We start from the raw sequence: 18,834 nt of genomic DNA, 5'->3' as shown, positions 1-18,834 counted from the left end.
TCAAACCCCGTCAGGCAATCAGACTTTTTACAAACAAGCGATCTTTGAAACACATGCATGTTCTTTCGATGGTAACTTTCTTGAGCATGACTTCAGGCGGAGGTCAAACACCTTCTTTTGATTTTCTTAGTCGACAGAAACAATTGTACCAGTAGATCATGTCTCTTACACTATTGAAGACTGCAAACCAGGTACCAGGCACTTCATAGCAGTTGCGGCTGTTGATGACCAAGGAAAACTGGTGTCGAAATCTCAGCAGTTGACTGTCCAGACGTCAGCACCGTTAACTGCACCCAAGCTTCGACTGAGGTAAGAAGTGATGAGTTAGCATTACCTTAAAGTTTAATGGTTATTTACAGTTTGAATGTTATCTTTAGTTCTTCATTACCGTCCAGTATCCAAGTCGAATGGGACAGATCAATACCAATGGGGGATGCTACTGTTCACGCCTATGAGATCAAGGTAAGGAATGACAGATATCAATAATAATTATTGGCAATAGGTTTTTCTGTCCAAGTGACCATACATCGTCACGTGACATCAATATCAGCCAACGAGGAGAAAGAGATTTTGAAAGGACAGTGTGTTGGGTTACCTGTGTACAAGTTCCCATACATTGCCACTTGATATATCAGTATCAGACAACGGAGAGAAAGAGATTTTGAAATCAGAAACGGTGTGTTGGGTTACCTGTGTACGATGATATCGTATAGACCCCTTGCATCAATTCCCTGACCAGCTGAATTAGGAGGACAATCAATAGACCCTTACATGTGACGTCAAAGCAGTTCAATTTGGAGGACCGACAAAACAAAAGCATTTTAATCTCAAGAGAATTGGAAACCAATTGTTATGTCCTCCAAGTTGAGCTGTATTCCGACGTGCTGCAAGGGGCTTATACAAAGATGTAAATTCTTATTATTATTAGAGTAAAATTATTTTATTTTGTCCTTCAATTTGAGCTGCACGGGTAATGTACTACAAGGCGGCTATTTGTAGAACAGAGTATATCACGTGACATTTGAACAAGAGGAATGGGATTTATTTACATTTGCCATTTCTTTTCAGGTCAACGATGTCGTACGATCAACCCTTGATAGCAGCGAGTTATGTTTTGAATGGAAAGACTGCACTCCTTGTGCTACTTATGATTTCCAAATCAAGGTACGATGATTAGACCTTTTTGAAATTCGTGAAATACCGCTGTATTCCTTGATCGCAGACTCATTTACTCAGGGTTTGCCTAATAACATCGTCAGAATATTCACAAATACCAACGGTTAAAAATATAATGAATAACTTCGACAACTTTTATTTGTCTTTGTAAAACCTTTTTCTCATTTATATAGATTAGGGCTCTTTGGGCAAAAAAATTACGAAATTTTCATCATTGAATCGTTTTTGCTAATGTATTTTTAAGGTAATAAGTACCAAAGAGGATTGCCATAGCAACTGGTCTGAAGTACTCTCAGTTACATGCCCTGGTGCGTTCGTTCCTGTGATAACTCGTGCACCGTCCAATCATATTAATGCTATCCACGTGACCTGGTATACTCTTGATCTTGTGGGCGGGGCAACTGTCAAATCATATAAGGTGAGTTATATGTACACCGTAATAGTTCTTGTTTATGTTCATGTTTCTCCATCTCATCCTCCCTTCCCCTCCCCTCCCCAAAAAATATGTTGTTGTTTAAGAGGCAACAAAGAAGCAGAAATGAGAAAAGGTGTTTGATACATTTGCCTTGGTTTCTATCGTATATCAGGTGCATTACTTGGCGAATGAAGAACCAAACTTAACAAATGACTCCATTGTTAACAATCCTGCTACTGTCACTCATGGCCCCTTAAACGATAGCACCAATGAAGACACCTTGGACAATGCGCTCCCTACCCTACCCTACTGGGTAGTACTTGAGGTTAACCTTCTCCCTGAGGGGTGCATAACGGTGTTCTCTCGGCCAATCAAAACAAAGGTTGCTGTTCCCCCAGATCCACCGCAGATCAGAGTGAACGTTATCGGGTTAAACGAAAGACGAGCATTGGAAAGGTTTGTTTGTGGACTTGCTCAAATAAAGGACAGAATCTGCCTGAAGCTACAGTCGCTACAGAACTCGGTGGTCGTGAAAGGATCCAAACGAAAAGAAATACAGGTGAGAATTCACCTTTCCAAAATTTAAGGAAGAAGCCGGTAATGACCTGGTGCTGCGAAAGATTGTGGGTGACAAAATGGCGGAGCTTTTTAGTTTCATTCCCAAATTAAGTCCCACAGTCCTATGCTATACGATGTCGTTACCAGTCTTTCCTCGAACTTTGGAAAGGCAAATGGCCAAGTTTTTATTCTCTAGAACTTGGTAAACAATCAAGGATTTGATCCCTGCAAGTCGTAAAAAATACAACCAATGAGAACGAGAGGAATGTTATATATTCCTCTTTCTCATTCGATGCACACCGTTGATCTTGATGACCACAGACTCATTCACACATTTTTGGCCTCGTTAGTAATGCGAGCTAGCTATTCACAGATAACATTAAAAACTCGTGGGATTTTAAAACTTTTGTGTTGTTCAATTTGCACATTCTTTACATTACAGTTGCACAATAAATTTCTTCTAATTCATTTTTTTGATGCCAGCTTTTGAGTTGTACGTTTTCCTTTTACAGATTTGTAAGAATTTTGCTACCATGAGTAACCTTGAAGTTGAACTCAAAAACTGCGTTCAAAATATCAAGGATCTTACAGGTAATGATGTAGTGATTGTTAGAGTACATTTTAAATAACTGTGCGTGAACTCTTACGGTACGGCACGGCATCCTCAAGCCAATCACAGTGCGCAAGGTTACTGTTTATCCAGTCATAGTGCTCGGACATAGTACCGTCATGGTCGGAAGACAAACTCGATATCGAGGGTAATGGACTACTTCGGCTATACGGCGGCCATTTTGAATCGCAATGCATTATGGGGTGTCCAGGGGGCAAACAAAGCTTTGTTACAGTACTGACGTCGATAGATAATAGGCAGATTAAGATTCAGGTTTTTCATTCCCGCAAACGGCAAACGTGACCACGTTTTCATCGTTTCCCTACATTTCACTTTACCTTTTGCAAACCTTCTCGACAAAGACAAGTATTCTTTTGTTAATCTACTACTTGGAGATTTTTCGATTCCTTTTCACTAATTTTAAAGAATTTTTTAATGGTCAACTGACGTTTCACGTTTGCCGTAAATGAGAAGCTTAGCCTCTCTAATAATTGTTTTTTCACTCGAGAATATTTTCACTTAAATCCGTAACTTCTCGTTTCTCGGAGCGGTATAAAACATTACGAGTTTTTAAAGAATACTATCATCTTTTCCACAGGATTAGTGAATGCCAACATAACGTGGTCCTTACCACATGACGATGGTGACGCAACTGTGACTGGGTACCAGGTGTTGATGGATGGAGAAGAACATGGAACACCGCTGGACAAAGATATTTTATGTACCTACTTAAAGGTAATTAAACCCACTTTTAAAGATAGCGGGAATTACGCATGCGCAGGTAGCATGGTTGTTGCTGAGAGCTCACATTCCTTATAGTCAGCACAAAAGAATTGGATGGGATGAGGAGATGGAATAAGACGCGCTGACTATAAGAAACATATACTTTGAGAATGAGATTTTGTATGTTGCTAAAAAGACAACTAGAAGTGGACAGCATCTGACATGTTACATTCTTATTAGCATTAAAAGCGCCACCCATTTGGCTCAGTTGCGCGGAATCTTGGGCTTAAGCTTTGGCGGCCGAACCAACGCTTAGGGCCTTAAAATAACTGTGGAGAAAGAGCTGCCTTTGTAATTAAATCTACAAATGTTTAGACTTTCAAGTGGCTAGTATGACCACTTCAAAATAGCGGTCCCGACTCTCCACACTTCATCATCACTAACCAATATTCGAGGGACATTAAAAGAACCACTGAGGACGTAAAGAAACCCTGGCAGTGACCACCCTCAGTGCCTACACCTCATACTAACCACTTCTCATTCATAACGAAAAGAGCCTTACATGTAAATCATAAATCATAAATCATAAAGTTTTCAATGACACAAATCCCTCAGTGCGATAAATGACTTCCAGTAATAAACTGTCCATCCGACGTCAAGGTTTATCTTTTTTTTTCTTGTTGCCGATTTTTAGAAGCTTCTTTCCTTTGCAGCTACCAGCTTCGTCTAAGGATCACGTGATATCCGTCAAAACTTTAACAAACCATCCCATCGGGCATAGCGGCCCCTCGAACGCCGTGACCATCTGCGCTAAAGATTTCTTACCATTCGTACAGTTTTGCTACTTTGACGTTCATTCCGAGTCAACAGGATGCAGCTACGAACAAAGTCTCACTCATGAAACTCAAAACAAATTGATTTCTACGCACAGGGGTTCCCTCGGGAAACCTCTCCCCTCCCCTGTGTGCAATGTGACAGACGTGGTCGAACTCTGTACTAAACCTTTATTGACCTCCAATGAGAAACCCCGAGCAGTTTTGTTCTGGACCATTTGGTAAGTGAAAATATTGTGAGACATTTGAAATCTGTTTGTTTGATAAAACATCCTTCTGAGAACTGGACGTACCTTGACCCCATTAATAAGAACGCTTAGTTACAGATTTACCAGATCAGTAGCCCAGAATTATGAGTCTCTATTTTCCATGCTTTTACATACTCTCAGGTAAGGTTATTAGAACCAATTTATCAATCACAATTTATCAAACATAGTTTTTATTAATATTTCTTTAGATTTGCGAGTTCTTAATAATGCGGTCAACAAAGGCCTTGACGTGCGTCGTACATTCGATATTAGAGAGTTTAAGATTCTCGTTTACGGTAAACATGAAACGTCAGTTGACCATTAAAATATTCTTTAAAATTAGTGAAAAGGAATCGCAAGAATCTCCAAGTAGTAGATTAACAAAAGAATACTTGTCTTTGTCGAGAAGGTTTGCAAAAGGTAAAGTGAAATGTAGGGGAACGATGAAAACGTGGTCACGTTTGCCGTTTGCGGGAAGGAAAAACGGGAATCTTAATCTGCCTATTATTAATACTATTGCTATAATATTATTGACTGTCTTTGTGCTACTACTGTTGATTGACAGGTGTCATTCATCAATCAAGGCAATGGAGGTGTTCATTCAGTTCGCTAGTGAATACTCTCGTGAGGTAATGGTTTATCCTTTTTCCATTCGTTTTCTCTTCCCATCTCAGCAATTGCAATCATTTTTTTCTGTAACAAGAACTGCATAGATTGGTTTTCATATGAATGGGGAACGATACAGCCGATTTATTGTACTCGTACTGCAGCCGTAACCTATCATACCTTAGGGACCAGTCTTTATTTAAGTCGGGGGGGGGGGGGGACATGGGGGGCCTTGAAAGTTAAAAAGGAAGATTGACAGGATTGGGAGGATTTTTTAAACGCTTGAAATGGGGTACCCGAAAAACATGAATTCTATTAGTTTCGGGTCTGGAACGCCCCCCCCCCCCCCCCCCCCCCCCCCCCCTCCGACTTAAATAATGACTGGTTGTGGATGATTACTGGGTTGTGGATGATGACTGATTACTGGAAGACAAAGGAAAACCATTTCAACGGTGTTGGTGCTGTAAGTCCGTACCTTATGTTTCCTACTCATACGATAACCAATCTAACGGGAAGCCATTTCAATGCTAAGGCATGTCGTACCGTGTAAGTGCTGTAAGTCAGTACCGTATGTTTCCTACTCATACGATAACCATTCTTTTGGGAAGCCATTTCAATGTTATGGCATGTCGTACGTTGTTGGTGCTGTAAGTCAATACCGTACGTTCCCCACTCGTACAATAACCGCCGTATCTTCGCTTTACTCATGTTTGGTAGAATTTATTCTTTCAGCTTGATTTCACAACCTGCTGTATAAATAGTAACCAACCAGCCAGCGGTCATCACCAATCTCTCCATGATCTACTTTCATCACGTGGCTGGAAAGGCCAGGCTACGAACGTACAACACACCTGTGGTTGTCATGCCGACAATCACCGGCCATCCTTTCAGCGATCTGCAGGGCGTGATCAGAAAACTGGTGTGAGTCACGTGTTTGGGCTTGTTGGCGTACCGACCCTCGTGCTTTGTAATAAAGAAGGTAAGAGATCAATACTGATCTGGGCAGGGTTTTCTATTTCAGATATCAGACTCTGCCTTTTATGTGAAGTGGTCAATCAGCTGGGGGAACCTTACACTAATGTTGATTCCGTTCGCATCTGACTGAAATTGAAAACGGAAAGCACACGCAAGAGAAGGAAAATTGTTTCATGCTTACATTTGGTAAGCGTTGCGCCCGAGCTTTATTAGCGCTTGCGTGCCCTTTCGAAAACCTGGTTTAAACCGGTTTAACCGGAATCAGATATTTTGTTTCCTATTGCAATGGACGAAATCCACTTGGGTGTATTGTTTTGCCCATTTCAGACCACTTATAATTCTCTTTAGACTAACATTCTTTGTATGTGTTGCATCCATATTCAATGTGTCTTCTCGTGCTCAACCATTAAACAAAGAAATGATACTCTAGGGAATGACACGCGGTTTGAAATTAGAAAACAGTGGATAAGATCTACTGGTTCTAGAGAGGATTTCTTTTAGTGTCAATCAGAAATGTAGGATAGGTAATCGGATATTCCATTTCTAATAGTTAACCTTTTTTGATGATTTTTTTAATTTGTTTGACAGGTTACATAATATGGCAAGGCCGCTGCTGTATCCAGGACTACTCGGAATATCAACAGTTTATGTGCCACGCCCTTAGCGAGGCCTCCAGTCAGTCATGCGCCGTGAAGAACTGTACGCAGTGTTTACTGGATCATGAACTAAACACTATGGATATCAACGGTCCTTCCTCTCAGATGGATAGCGACCCAAGTGATTGCTTCAGTTATGAGAGGACAAAACGCGACTCCAGCCTAGAGGTGACGGGTCGATTGTCACGGGTCAGACAGAAAAGACTCTCATTGGTTGACAATAATTCTGCTGACAAAACAGGTTTAACAGGTCTGGCGAAAGGAGATGGGATAGCACTGGCTGATAGAACGTCGTTTGAGAATCTTCACCCTACTCTGGTAGAAGAGACAGAGAATCTACACAGGCGATTACACGGCACACATCTAAATGACACAATTACTCATCCCAAAACCTCTCAATCCAAGTCTTCCCAACCCACCCGTCCCCAAACCACACAATCATCCACGCGCAATCATACAAAAACGCCACAGAACACTTCCTCATCAAAAACTCGAAAATCCGTTCGCTTTTTGGGTCCCGAGAGATCGAAAAGTGCGGCATATCGAACAAGAACTTCTGTCTTCCAGGACCGCTTTTCTCCCTTGATGGTTTCTACGTTACCTAGCCTCGCAGTGAAAAGTGAGCCAACTCTACCCAAGAATAGAAATCGTTCGGCTACTTCGAAGCAAAAACAAAAAATATCTGTCGATAAATTTTCGCCCATTTAAGAGATTCATATAGTTTACGTATTTATATTCATATTTATTTTTAGAAGTTCCTGGATCTCATAAGCTGGTATTATGTTAGATTCAGATTTATAAGCCACATGAGGACAAAATGATCTGGCGTGGATCGCCAGCGTAACGCTGTTGTCTTTATTTGTATGCATGAAAATACATTAAGAGAGAATTCTTTTCGTATTCAAGCAGTGAGCGCCAAAAACTATTTTCTTGGAGAAAGGCTGTTGTACGAGGCTAAAATCTTGTTATTCAGAAAGTTTAACTCGTTTGGAAGTGGAGATAACCGATGAAAGTGGAATCAAAGTGTTAAAACCCGGGCAAAAAAATTATTCGAAAATGATGTTTAGGCCTTCATTTGCTTATTTCCCATATATTTTCTATAAAAAAGCCTGACAAAGCAACATTCTAACACAAATGCAACAAAACATCTTTGTACAATTGAAAATACGGCTTCAAACAGGCATTTTATCATAGTACATCAGTTTCTGACTGTTAAAAAAGGTTTTGAGTGTTAATTCAAAAACGAAAATTGGGATCAAAACTCATGCGAAAGTCTAGTTTTTGGCGCTTTTTGCCATTATTGCTCATTATTGAAAAGAATTTCCTCTCAATAAACACATGATTTAATATGTACAGGGACGCTGTCCTGAGCATAATTTTATTTGGCGGAGGGCGGAGTCTAAAATGAAAATTAGGCTCAGCAAATTTGATTTGATTGTCATACAGCTACTTCTACTAAACTTCCATTATTTTTGAATATAATAATTTTTATAATTGTCAGTATTTTAGCATTATTACAAACGGTAAATTTGACAAATCATTCATTTCTCAAGTAAGACGAGCAAGTAAGACGAGTTGTTGAATGTTAGACGAGTTACTGCAAATAACAAACTTGTTTCTGCATATTAGACGAATTGCTGAAAATAACAAACGAGTACTGCATGTCAGACGATTTGCTGCAAATAAGAAACGAGTTGCTGCATGTTTGACGATTTGCTGGGGGTTTTTTTTAATGAAAAGATTAAAAAGAAATTGCCTCGTAACCCTTGAAGTAATCTTAAAAATAGATACTTTGTCATTGTCTTTGGGACAAGAGTTGAATTCCACTAGAAAAACGGATGTAACACTGATAGGTTCGCTATTTTCTGAGTCGAAACCATGAATTGTTTCAAAAGTCTTTTTCTGAGATGTTTAATCGAAAGGATGTAATATTTTGCTTATTGTTCTGCGCTGCATGAGATTGTCAATAATGATGACACAAATAGAGGCCTGCTTTCCATATGTCTTATTGTTTCAACGAACTTTTTTTTATTATTGCATCCTAAATAAACAGACGCCTCCATGAATACGCTGTTTAATAGTCACTAGCTTATGCAGGGCCAAGTAAATACTAGTAAGCTAGTGAATATTTATTATCCTTTCTATCATTGCTACCCAGCTGCTTATATTCTAATTGTTATTATCAAAACACGTTCTTGTAAAAAAAAATTAAAAACCGAATAAAAGGAAGAAAGCCGTTAGTTTGAGCTATAACCTAATACAAGAAGTTTAAATACGCTTTTTTAAATAGCAGGGATCCGAAACTTGCTCGATTTAAAAACAAATAGAGAATCTTTACGGAACTATATTAATATGCGATTTAAAAAATTGCGATGAACTTTCAAATATTTTTCTGGCAGCAAATGCTTTTGAAACTAAACAAAACAAACCACAAAAAAATGTATATTGAGAATATCACATGTTGAGATCTTGATATCATATTGAAACTCTTAACTATTGTAACTTGTAAATATGGAAACTCGTAAATATAGAAACTATAATTTACAGTTTCCATTTTCTGTGAAGTGCCGGATATCGTACCACTTCACCGATATGGTTTTTTTCAGGGCTTTATCACACTGATATCCATCGAATATAAATGTGTAACAGAATAATTTAGTCTTCAAGAACACTCTTAATGGCAAACGCATTGCCATTCTGTCTTGTCATTTCTATTAAAAATCAAAGAATCGAAAAAACTTACTCGCTTTTTAACGGTTATTTTGAGAGGTACATCGAAGACAACGAAGGGAGCTCGGCTGTAGTTAAACGTTGAAAACCACACCCTGTCTTTGCAGGAAATTGTCGAGAGAAAAATCTTCGCATTTAGCCTCTCGTTATGAATCCAAATATCATGTTAACTTCGTCAATCTTCTATACTCTAGAACGATAAAATTATGTTCTGAAATCCTGAGATATCTATTGTAAATATATCGTACCAGAATAAGTGCCCCACTATCTAGCGTATCTTGAAGAAAAACACAATCGAAGAATCCTTCAGAAAATCTTTTGTGGTCCACATGACCAGTAATTATTAATACTTGAAAATCAATTCTTGTTGAAGGTGTTAAGTAGCACGATGAATACGAAAAGAGATCATATCGAAGCAGCAGTTAGGCGGACTCGCGAAGCGCCGGCATTGCCAAAAATCACAAGTCGAAAAACACCAGGGGGGGGTGGGTTTTTGGAGGTCGGTAACCCGCGGAACAGGGGGTCTTGCGCGATCCGCCGGCAGCGCGAAAGGTGCCTAACTGCTGCTCTGTTGGGGTCGCAAACGGAGGGAAAGATATTCTTTAGATATACATGGCATCCGTCAACGACATTCAAAACGAAACTGTGCGCAGGCTGGGAAATCAGGTGATGGATAACTCAGATGCGGATTTTGTCTTCGCTACATTCATGGAGGGCAAGACAGACAAGACTATGAATCACGAGATGGCTGAAAGGATAATCAACAGAATGCCGGACGGTGACTACCGTTTGGAGTTGACGTTCGTGAAGTATTTGGACGGCGAGTGGGTGATAGAAAAGGGCCGTAATCCCATCAGGGCGTCTGGCAAGCAGAGTTTGTTCGTCTTGAATAAGCATACGAGACCAGGGGCATTGGAGGGAATTGACATGCTCTTCTATGAGGTCGCTTACCCGGTTACCGTGGTCATTTACGGCGCGTACGAGATTAAGGAGCCGGATGTTCAGAAGTTGCGACCAATGCGACATCCGGGTAATTGTGTCGGGAAGTTGGTAAGAGAGTTCTTCGAAGATTCCTCTCGTGGCGGTAAGCTTACGCCCAAGAGGAGAGAAGCCATCAGGAAATGGGAAAATGACACTTATAAGACTGGAGGCTCTATTGAGAACATCAAGAAGTTAGAGACGGCCTTAGAACGCCGCATACACGTGAAGGACATCACGGACGGTCTCATTTACGAAGGGACGAAAAAATATGGAGGTAGAGGTGCCCCCATAATCATCTACCAACACAATGGACACGCTTGGCGAGAACTTAGGTTCCCCAAAAAGAAGGAAACTAAGGTTTATAAAGCATCGCCGTTGGCAGAATTGGTCCACGAGAATTCCGTTTGGTTGATGGACGCGGAAGGAAGTCAGTTTATGATGCAGGATGGTACTCTTTACAGGCCTCTAGTAGAACACCAACGCATTCAAAGTGCCTGTGAAACCTTAGGGGAAGACTTCTCAGACGAGGTCCTTAGCTCTCGTAGTTTGGACTTTCTAGCCGCGAAGAAAAGAAACGGCTGGAAGTCCACGCCTAAGGAATTCGCCGACATAGCCAAAGCCTGCGTAGAGCATGGTCATGGAGGTCTGTGGAACATGGAGTATGACGAGAACGAATACGTCTCCTTAGACATGAAACATTGTTACCCTGCCAGTTTTAAAGGCCTCGGGGATTGTAAGGAGTATTACGACCGCTACGGGCATCCAGACTCACAATTCTTTCGTGTGTCTTTGCCAGGTAAATACGACGCCCCAGCTACGGGGTTCGTGCGGTTGACCACGTGGAAGTTAGCAAAGGGCTTACATCCAATAATTTACGCGTGGTATGGGAAACATCTGCAGGAGAAAGAATGGATTCCCATACCCCTGCTGAAGTTTCTCGAAGAGCGCGAGCTTCTCACGTACGCAGCGCATGAAGCCATACTTTGTCACTCTGCATTTACGCAATGGCTTCCGGAGCATAACCCCACCGCCAGAATCGTCATAGGAAAGTTCACCCAAGGCGCAAAAGAAGGAGAAAAGCACATGCAGCGGCGTTTGATAACCGATGACGGAGAGTTGAGCTTCCTCGTAAAACGTGCACATGAGCAAGGAACTATGGTGTCCGTAGAGAAGTGGAATTATTTCATAGAAGGCCAAGGGGAACGGCAATGGAATGCGTTGTGTTATTACCAAGATCATCGCCCGCAATATTACCATTTACGCGCCAGCATGCTCGCATATGCGCATATTAATCTATTGTCAATGCTGTTGCGGTTTGACAAAGAGGACGTTCCACGCGTGGCCACGGATTCTTTGTATGTGAAGCCCGAAGTGTTAGAAAAAATGCAAGAGTTTTACACGGAGGACGAACTCGCGGAAAGTGGTCAATGGCGTATAAAAGATGAAGAGATAAAAGCCTGGAGAGAACGTGTGGAATACCACGGGGAAGACGTAAAAGGTGCCACCGTCCCCACCGTGGAGCCATTGCCATCCGTCGACGACCCCATTTCTTACCAACGCTTTTCGTACCTGTACGGGCCGGGAGGCAGCGGTAAGACCACCAGGGTTTTGGAATTATTTCCTTGCGTGAAGGTGTTAACGCCGACACACCGCCTTGAAAGAGAATTGACGGAGATGGGTTACGATGCGCAAACGTACCACAGCTTCTTTCGCTGGAACGGTCAAAAGTGGGTGCCGGAAGCAATACGCGACATACCCCCGGTGATATTATGGGATGAGATTTGCACCGTGCCATTAGAAATCCTGCAGGAATTTGTAGACTTCCTCCGTGGGAAGTGTCAAGTGATATTTGCTGGAGATCCATGCCAACCTCCTCCCATTTGCGGAGAAATGCCCCATAAATGGTTAAAAGGAATGGTAGACCATGCAGAGGAAATCAACGCCGACTACCGCAGCAAGGATCAAGTGAGAAACTTAAAGGCGGCATTAAGGGGCCTCAGTGACGCCGAGCAAAACAAGACGCTGCGTAAGCATGTACGAGCGAAGTCTTACGAGGACTTCCTTACCGCGTGGCATCCAGCGGACTTGGTGTTGAGCAGTAAGCGCGCAGCACAATCGCGAATACAGAAAGATCTATTAAAAGTGCACCGCGAAAGATTTCCGGGCCATTTGGTGCCCGTTTGCTATAAGCCTCGCGATACCCGCATGCAGAAGCGTGATGTGTGGGTGCCGGGTACCGACGTGCAACTGCAGAACGCGGTAACGCACGATAAAGCCTGGGTGCCTATGGGAAAGGTTGAAAAAATAACCTCCCATCCAGATTGGCGCTTGGGCTATTGCATGACAGTCCACAGCGCGCAAGGGCTTACCATAAAAGAAACCTTATGGATCATAGACCAGCGGCTGTGTTGGAGCAACCTTATCTACACTGCCGTAAGCCGTGTGGAGTATGCCAAACAGTTAAAGAGAGCCTGGGGTCCGCAATTGCGTTACGATAAAACGCCAGAAGATATAGCAAAGGAGAACATTGCTAAGAAACTCCTTCGCTACAAGCGGCACGACGAAGAAAAAAATATGACGTTCGACCTATGCGCGGACGACGTCTATAAGAAAGGGGCAAGGTGTGCCAAATGTAACATACCTCTACTATGGAGGTTTGACCCAAATGACGATCAGCAGTTCTCCGTGGATCGCATAAATAATAAGCGCGGGCATTGCAGAGGTAACGTAAGGCTAACATGCCTAGAGTGCAATCGGGCGCGTGGAGCTGCGCTACTCTGAGTCTTTGGGGACCATGAGCAGCTCTTCCTTGACAAATCCACGACTTGGGCCATTTAGGTAATACAACACGGGTTGCCCTTCCTTGGTGACGGACTTCGAAATCTCATACGTTTTCAGAGACCAGTTAGGATCCGTGGCTCTCTTACTGCCACCTTCAAGTTCCCCCGGCTGATAGAGGTATCTGACCACTATGTCGCGGGGGAGCTTTTTTTCCTTCAGTCCGACCGCCCTCGAACTTCTGACGTAGGACTTGTGCTCCACGTGTTTCTTTTTTATGGCATCCTTGGGTTTCATTCCCGTAGCCCTGGCCGCCTCGTTGTTCAAAGCCGCGACGACCTGGGGGAGCCTCTGAGTCCATTCCCTGTTGCGCTTGGAGGGATCTTCCAGCTCTTTCCAATATTGGTACCCAAAGAGACGCTCGGCCAAGGTCTTATTAAATCTTTCGACGATGCTCTGACCCCTGTGGTACTCAGCTTCGGCTCTCCTAATCTTAGTGCTGTGGTCTTTCAGGGTCTTAGTAACGACGCCCATGAACTCCGTCCCCGCATCCACTTGCAGCAGCTTAGGCCATTTCAAGACGCGCTTATAAATCCTACCTAGGGCTTCTGCGACTTCCCCAGAATCCTTGCTGGTTATGGGTTCGGCGTCCTTATATCTGCTTGCGATATCGACTACGGTCAAAGCGTATCTATAGGTCTTTCTTCTCACCTTGTCGTGCGGTAAGAAAAGCAAATCCGCCTGATGAACTTCATTGGGGGTATTTACGGTAAAGCTGGGCCTGGGGATGTACTTGGGCACGGGAAGATAAACCTGCCAGAGGGTTTGTTTTCTTAGCCAGTTCTTAGCCGTTTCTTCTGATACCCTGGCCGCGGTCGCGAGTTTCTTGATAGCCGACGCTCCTCTCCAATAGCCTTCGGGCCCATAGTAAATCCTTTTGAGTTTGTCCTCTACGCGACCCATTATATGAATTCCAAAACGAGATTGATCTTGCGTCCGTTAAAATCCACCGTCTTTCCGTCCACTTTAATGGTGATGTTTATGTTTTCTACCAAATTAGACAAGTCATAGCTCAAAGAAATGGGAGTGTATTCTACTGGGTCAAATGGATTACCCTTAGGTAGGAATTTGGACATAAGAGAAGACTTTTCTCCATTGTTGTAACTATGGACTAAATCGCAATAGACTTCGTAAGAGGATGCGACTTTCCATTTCACAGGTATGGCTGTGTTGGTAATCGTCTTGCCTGAGGCACATAATAAAGATCCCAATGGGTCAGACTTTCCAAAAGTCATTGAATAATTTGACATATTATGTTTGAGGGTCATTTCGTGCGGCAATCCTGTGGTGAGAGTATAACCGTGTTTTGCTAATTCTTTGGCCAGTGTGATTGGTGTATAATGTCCATCGGGCAGCAATACGGCTTGATAGTTAGATCCTCCTGTATGCTCAGTGACTATGCCCCTAATCAGGTTATACCAAGAATTGTACAAAGAGCAACTTATGAGCCGAACCTTATGGGCTTTAATGGGGGGATTCAAGTAAGTGGTAAAGTCATTCTTGTCGCTTTCCAAAAAGACGATCATTATATTAGATACGCCAAAGCTACGCCTCCCGCCAGCCCTGCGACTCCTACAAAGACCAATTCATTGTCTTTTTGTTTCTTAGAAGGCTGGTAGTAATTCTTAAACTGAGGCTTTCTTAACCTAAAGTCGGGGTGCGCCTGTGCATAAAGTCTAAAGGCGTAGTCTGTATTTTCGAAGTTCTTATCCGCCTGCATCTTGTCTTGGTAGTTTTTGTCCAACCAATCCCTGTAAGCTTGTCTTTTTTCATTCCAAGCCGCCACGTCTCGCTGATATTTCTCCAGCGCTAAGTCGTGCCTCTTCCTCTCAGCGGCTAAATCTCCGCTGCGATCACCTCTAACTAATCTATCCAAATACTGACCACCATAATTAGCTCCAGTGAATGCTAAGGCTGCAATAACTCCACCTGCAAGCAAACTGGCCATTTATATATTACGCCGTAGGGAGGTACTTTTCCTTCCGTAGGTAATCCTTTAGCATGATAGCCCCGCCTACGGCAGCGGTCATTTTAGCAAAATTAGCGAAGCTCTTGCTTGGGTCTTCAGTAAAGTCTTCTTTGAGCACTTTCTTACCCACCCAACCAATACCCGCAACGATGGAAGTAATGATAGCTGCTTCTTCAACAGTTTTCAACAACGCGGTCGACATTATATTACAAAGCGAGAAGGTTATTACTCCATTTCAGGGATTTTGCTTTTTCTAACCTCCACAGGTGCGTGCACGGGCGCGTGATATGTTGGTGGTTCTACCTTTTTCGTAGCCCGCCATTGTAAGTAGAGGCTGCCTGCTGCTATAGCGACTCCTAACGCGCCAATGACGTATCCCGGATTCCAAAAGGATCCCTCTTCTTTTTCCTCCACCTTTTCTTCTTTTTTGGCTTTGTTCTTCTTGTTCATCTCCGCGAGCTTCTTCCCCGCGGCAACTCTGCCTGGAGATTTAGCCTTGGTAATCTTTTGCTCGGGCTGCTCTGCCTTCGACTCTGGTTCACTCATTTATATCTAAGGACTTGAAGGACTTGATAAGTACTTGACGACGACTTAAGGATGACTTGACAATGACTTGACTAAGTACTTGACAATGACTTAAGGACGACTTGACTAAGTACTTGACAATGACTTAAGGACGACTTGACTAAGTACTTGACAATGACTTAAGGACGACTTGACTAAGTACTTGACAATGACTTGACTAAGTACTTGAGGTGACTTGACTAAGTACTTACGAATGACTTGACTAAGTACTTGAGGCGACTTGATCAGGTACCTCAGTAAGTGCTGCCTGGAAGACCTTTTCGACTTCTCTGTCCTTCTTGAAGTCCTTCCAAGAGGCACCAAAGGTGCCCGCAAGTTCCTTCAAGTCGACGTGCTGAGCTACGTGCAAAGCCACAGAGGCGACTGCCATTAACTTACCACACTTTAAAGACAACCACCCGCAGGTTATCTTAAGTTCTTGGGCGATAACATAGTCATCTCTTATGTCCTTCTGTAGTTGCTCCACGTCGTCTATAGGCAGCGCAAGTCCAAGCAATTTAGTCGCAAGTCGGATAGCGGAGTCTGCTACGGCGTCCGTGGTCTTACTTGCAAGGGCAGCCTCGTACCTCTTATGGAACTTTTTAACTTCCTCTTCTGACAACTTATTAACCTGCTCATGGGTAAGTTCCTTGCCTATCATTTCTTTGCACTTCCCAGAAGACACAAGGATGTTAAGTTGTTCCTTGAGGTTACTTTCATCTAGCTGCGTGGGGACTTCATCTATCAACTGCTCAATGTCCATATACATTAGGAATCATAGATTCCAACCGTGTAGGGAAACCTCAAAGAGAAGATCATCTTGGAATGTTGGTGCGTCTTTAAATGCCGCATGTATTCGTGTAACTGTTCCTTGCTTATCTCACCGCCGTAGTCGCTTAAGATGGTTTCCAGGTCACTCCGGCTCGGAGTATAAAATACGACAAGTGAACCTATGTTTTCCCTAAAAGGCTTAGAGACGCTGGTAAGCTGCTGGGAAAGCAACCAAACGCTGATATTGTCATGTCTACCGCTGAAGGCGAGTTTAACGAGCTCGGAGGTGCGTCTTTTTACGTCGTCCCCGCAGGCAATGTCATCCAGTATGAGTAGTGTCTGCGTATCTTTAGGGAATTGTTTGTGCCAAAACTTCAAATGGCTGGATAACTCATTAGGGTCTAAGATATCTACGAAGAAGTCGTCATCTTTCACTCCTATGCCTTCCCAGGTGCGGTTATTCACGTAGGTGGGGCATAATAGCACGACGTAGTCAAAGCGGTATCTAAAGGGTCCTAATAGCTGCTCCACTACGAACTGGGTCTTTCCGCAGCCGGTGGGTCCTACTATCAGAGCATTGCAGGGAATATGGTTCGGATCCATTATATATACGATGGACCCAGTGGAAGCAGTAAGAAGGATTGCCGCCGACGCAAAAGATAAAAGAGACACCATAGAAATGCAAAGGGAGGAGATCGATCGGCTGCGGGAGCGCGTGCAGGAATTGTATGATGAAATGTGCATCCTGAAGCGCGCGGAGAGGTTTGGTGCGCTTTTGACGATGGCCGGTTGGGCAAAAGAAAGCATTAAGGACTTTATGCGATATCCGCTGTAGAGCTGTTTAAAAGACGCCTTAGAATGTTAAAGATAAGGTTGTTATATTGTTAAGGATGTGTGCGTGAGCTGTTTAAAAGACGCCTTAGAATGTTAAAGATAAGGTTGTTATATTGTTAAGGATGTGTGCGTGAGCTGTTTAAAAGACGCCTTAGAACGTTAAAGATAAGGTTGTTAAATTGTTAAAGATGTATGCGTGTGCTGTTTAAAAGACGCCTTAGAATGTTAAAGATAAGGTTGTTAAGGATGTCTTGCACGTTACTTCTAAAAGACACCTAAGAATGTTAAGCGTATGGTTGCCAAATTGTTAAGGATGTCTGCATGTGTCGTTTAAAAGACACCTTAGAATGTTAAAGATAAGGTTGTTAAATTGTTAAAGATGTATGCATGCTACTTTTAAAAGACACCTCAGAATGTCAAAGATAAGGTTGTTATATTGTTAAAGATGTGCTGTTTTCATTAAGAATGGGATTTACACAAACCTTATTCTGAGACATCTTTTTTTCTTTTAAACAGCATCCTTAACAATTTGACGACCTTATACTTAACATTCTAAGACATCTTTTAAATGACTCATACATCTTTAACAATTTAACAACCTTATACTTAACATTCTAAGACATCTTTTAAATGACTCATACATCTTTAACAATTTAACGACCTTATACTTAACATTCTTAGGTGTCTTTTAAAAGACACACGCAGACATACTTAACAATATAACAACCTTATACTTAACATTCTGAGGTGTCTTTTAAACGCAGCTGTATGCTCCCGTAGACCTGTTTTAAAAGACACTGCAGAATGTTAACAATAAAGTTAAAAATACGTTATATTGTGGTTAAGATACACTTAAGTATAAATGAACTGTTCAATGTGTAAAAAGGTGTTCAGCACCAAGCAAAGACTACAATACCACGTTCGTCGTGGCGTTTGCACAAAGAAACCAATTAGTAAAGTTTGTAAGGATTGTGGTAAAGAATTCAGCACCGTTCAAAAGATGCGACAACATCAAGACAAACGCATTTGTGGGCTTTGCAAGGGCTGTAATAAGGAATTTCCTAACACCTCCGAGCACCTGAAAAGGGGCGTCTGTGAACAAAGCAGACAGTGTAGTTTCTGTAATAAGATACTAAGCAGTCGTCAACGTTTACAGACGCATCGGAAAACACATGAAGTCAACTATCGATTTCTCTTTGGGAGCTACGACTTAGAAGGCGTGGATTGCTATCAATGTGCGGATATGATGTGTCGCTGCCCGCATAAAGAGGATTATTTAAGGAATCGCATAGATTACCATAAGAAGATAGTCCGTACTTTCCCCTCTTTCGAACGCGCCGAAGGCGT

General features: G+C 42.5%; 1 protein-coding gene across 1 annotated transcript in view; it reads left to right on the top strand.

The window, feature by feature from the left end:
* Positions 1-9,033, top strand: part of LOC116301439 (uncharacterized) — a 46,817-nt gene extending 37,784 nt beyond the window's left edge. Inside the window, exons 48-58 of the mRNA XM_031710498.2 lie at positions 131-309; positions 378-462; positions 1,069-1,164; positions 1,421-1,594; positions 1,764-2,150; positions 2,662-2,740; positions 3,358-3,494; positions 4,196-4,536; positions 5,129-5,192; positions 5,902-6,148; positions 6,733-9,033. Coding sequence (XP_031566358.2) covers positions 131-309; positions 378-462; positions 1,069-1,164; positions 1,421-1,594; positions 1,764-2,150; positions 2,662-2,740; positions 3,358-3,494; positions 4,196-4,536; positions 5,129-5,192; positions 5,902-6,148; positions 6,733-7,508 — 2,565 coding nt within the window. The 3' untranslated portion in view covers positions 7,509-9,033. The remainder of the gene's footprint in view (positions 1-130; positions 310-377; positions 463-1,068; positions 1,165-1,420; positions 1,595-1,763; positions 2,151-2,661; positions 2,741-3,357; positions 3,495-4,195; positions 4,537-5,128; positions 5,193-5,901; positions 6,149-6,732) is intronic.
* Positions 9,034-18,834: the final 9,801 nt, after the last annotated feature.

Source organism: Actinia tenebrosa, unplaced genomic scaffold (assembly GCF_029948245.1).
Source record: "Actinia tenebrosa isolate PJP-AT-01 unplaced genomic scaffold, QUT_ActTen_1.0 PGA_scaffold3__52_contigs__length_22856419, whole genome shotgun sequence".
Taxonomy (NCBI): Eukaryota; Metazoa; Cnidaria; class Anthozoa; order Actiniaria; family Actiniidae; genus Actinia; species Actinia tenebrosa.
The sequence above is the reverse complement of the archived record's forward strand: the minus strand, read 5'-3'. Positions and strand labels throughout refer to the sequence as shown.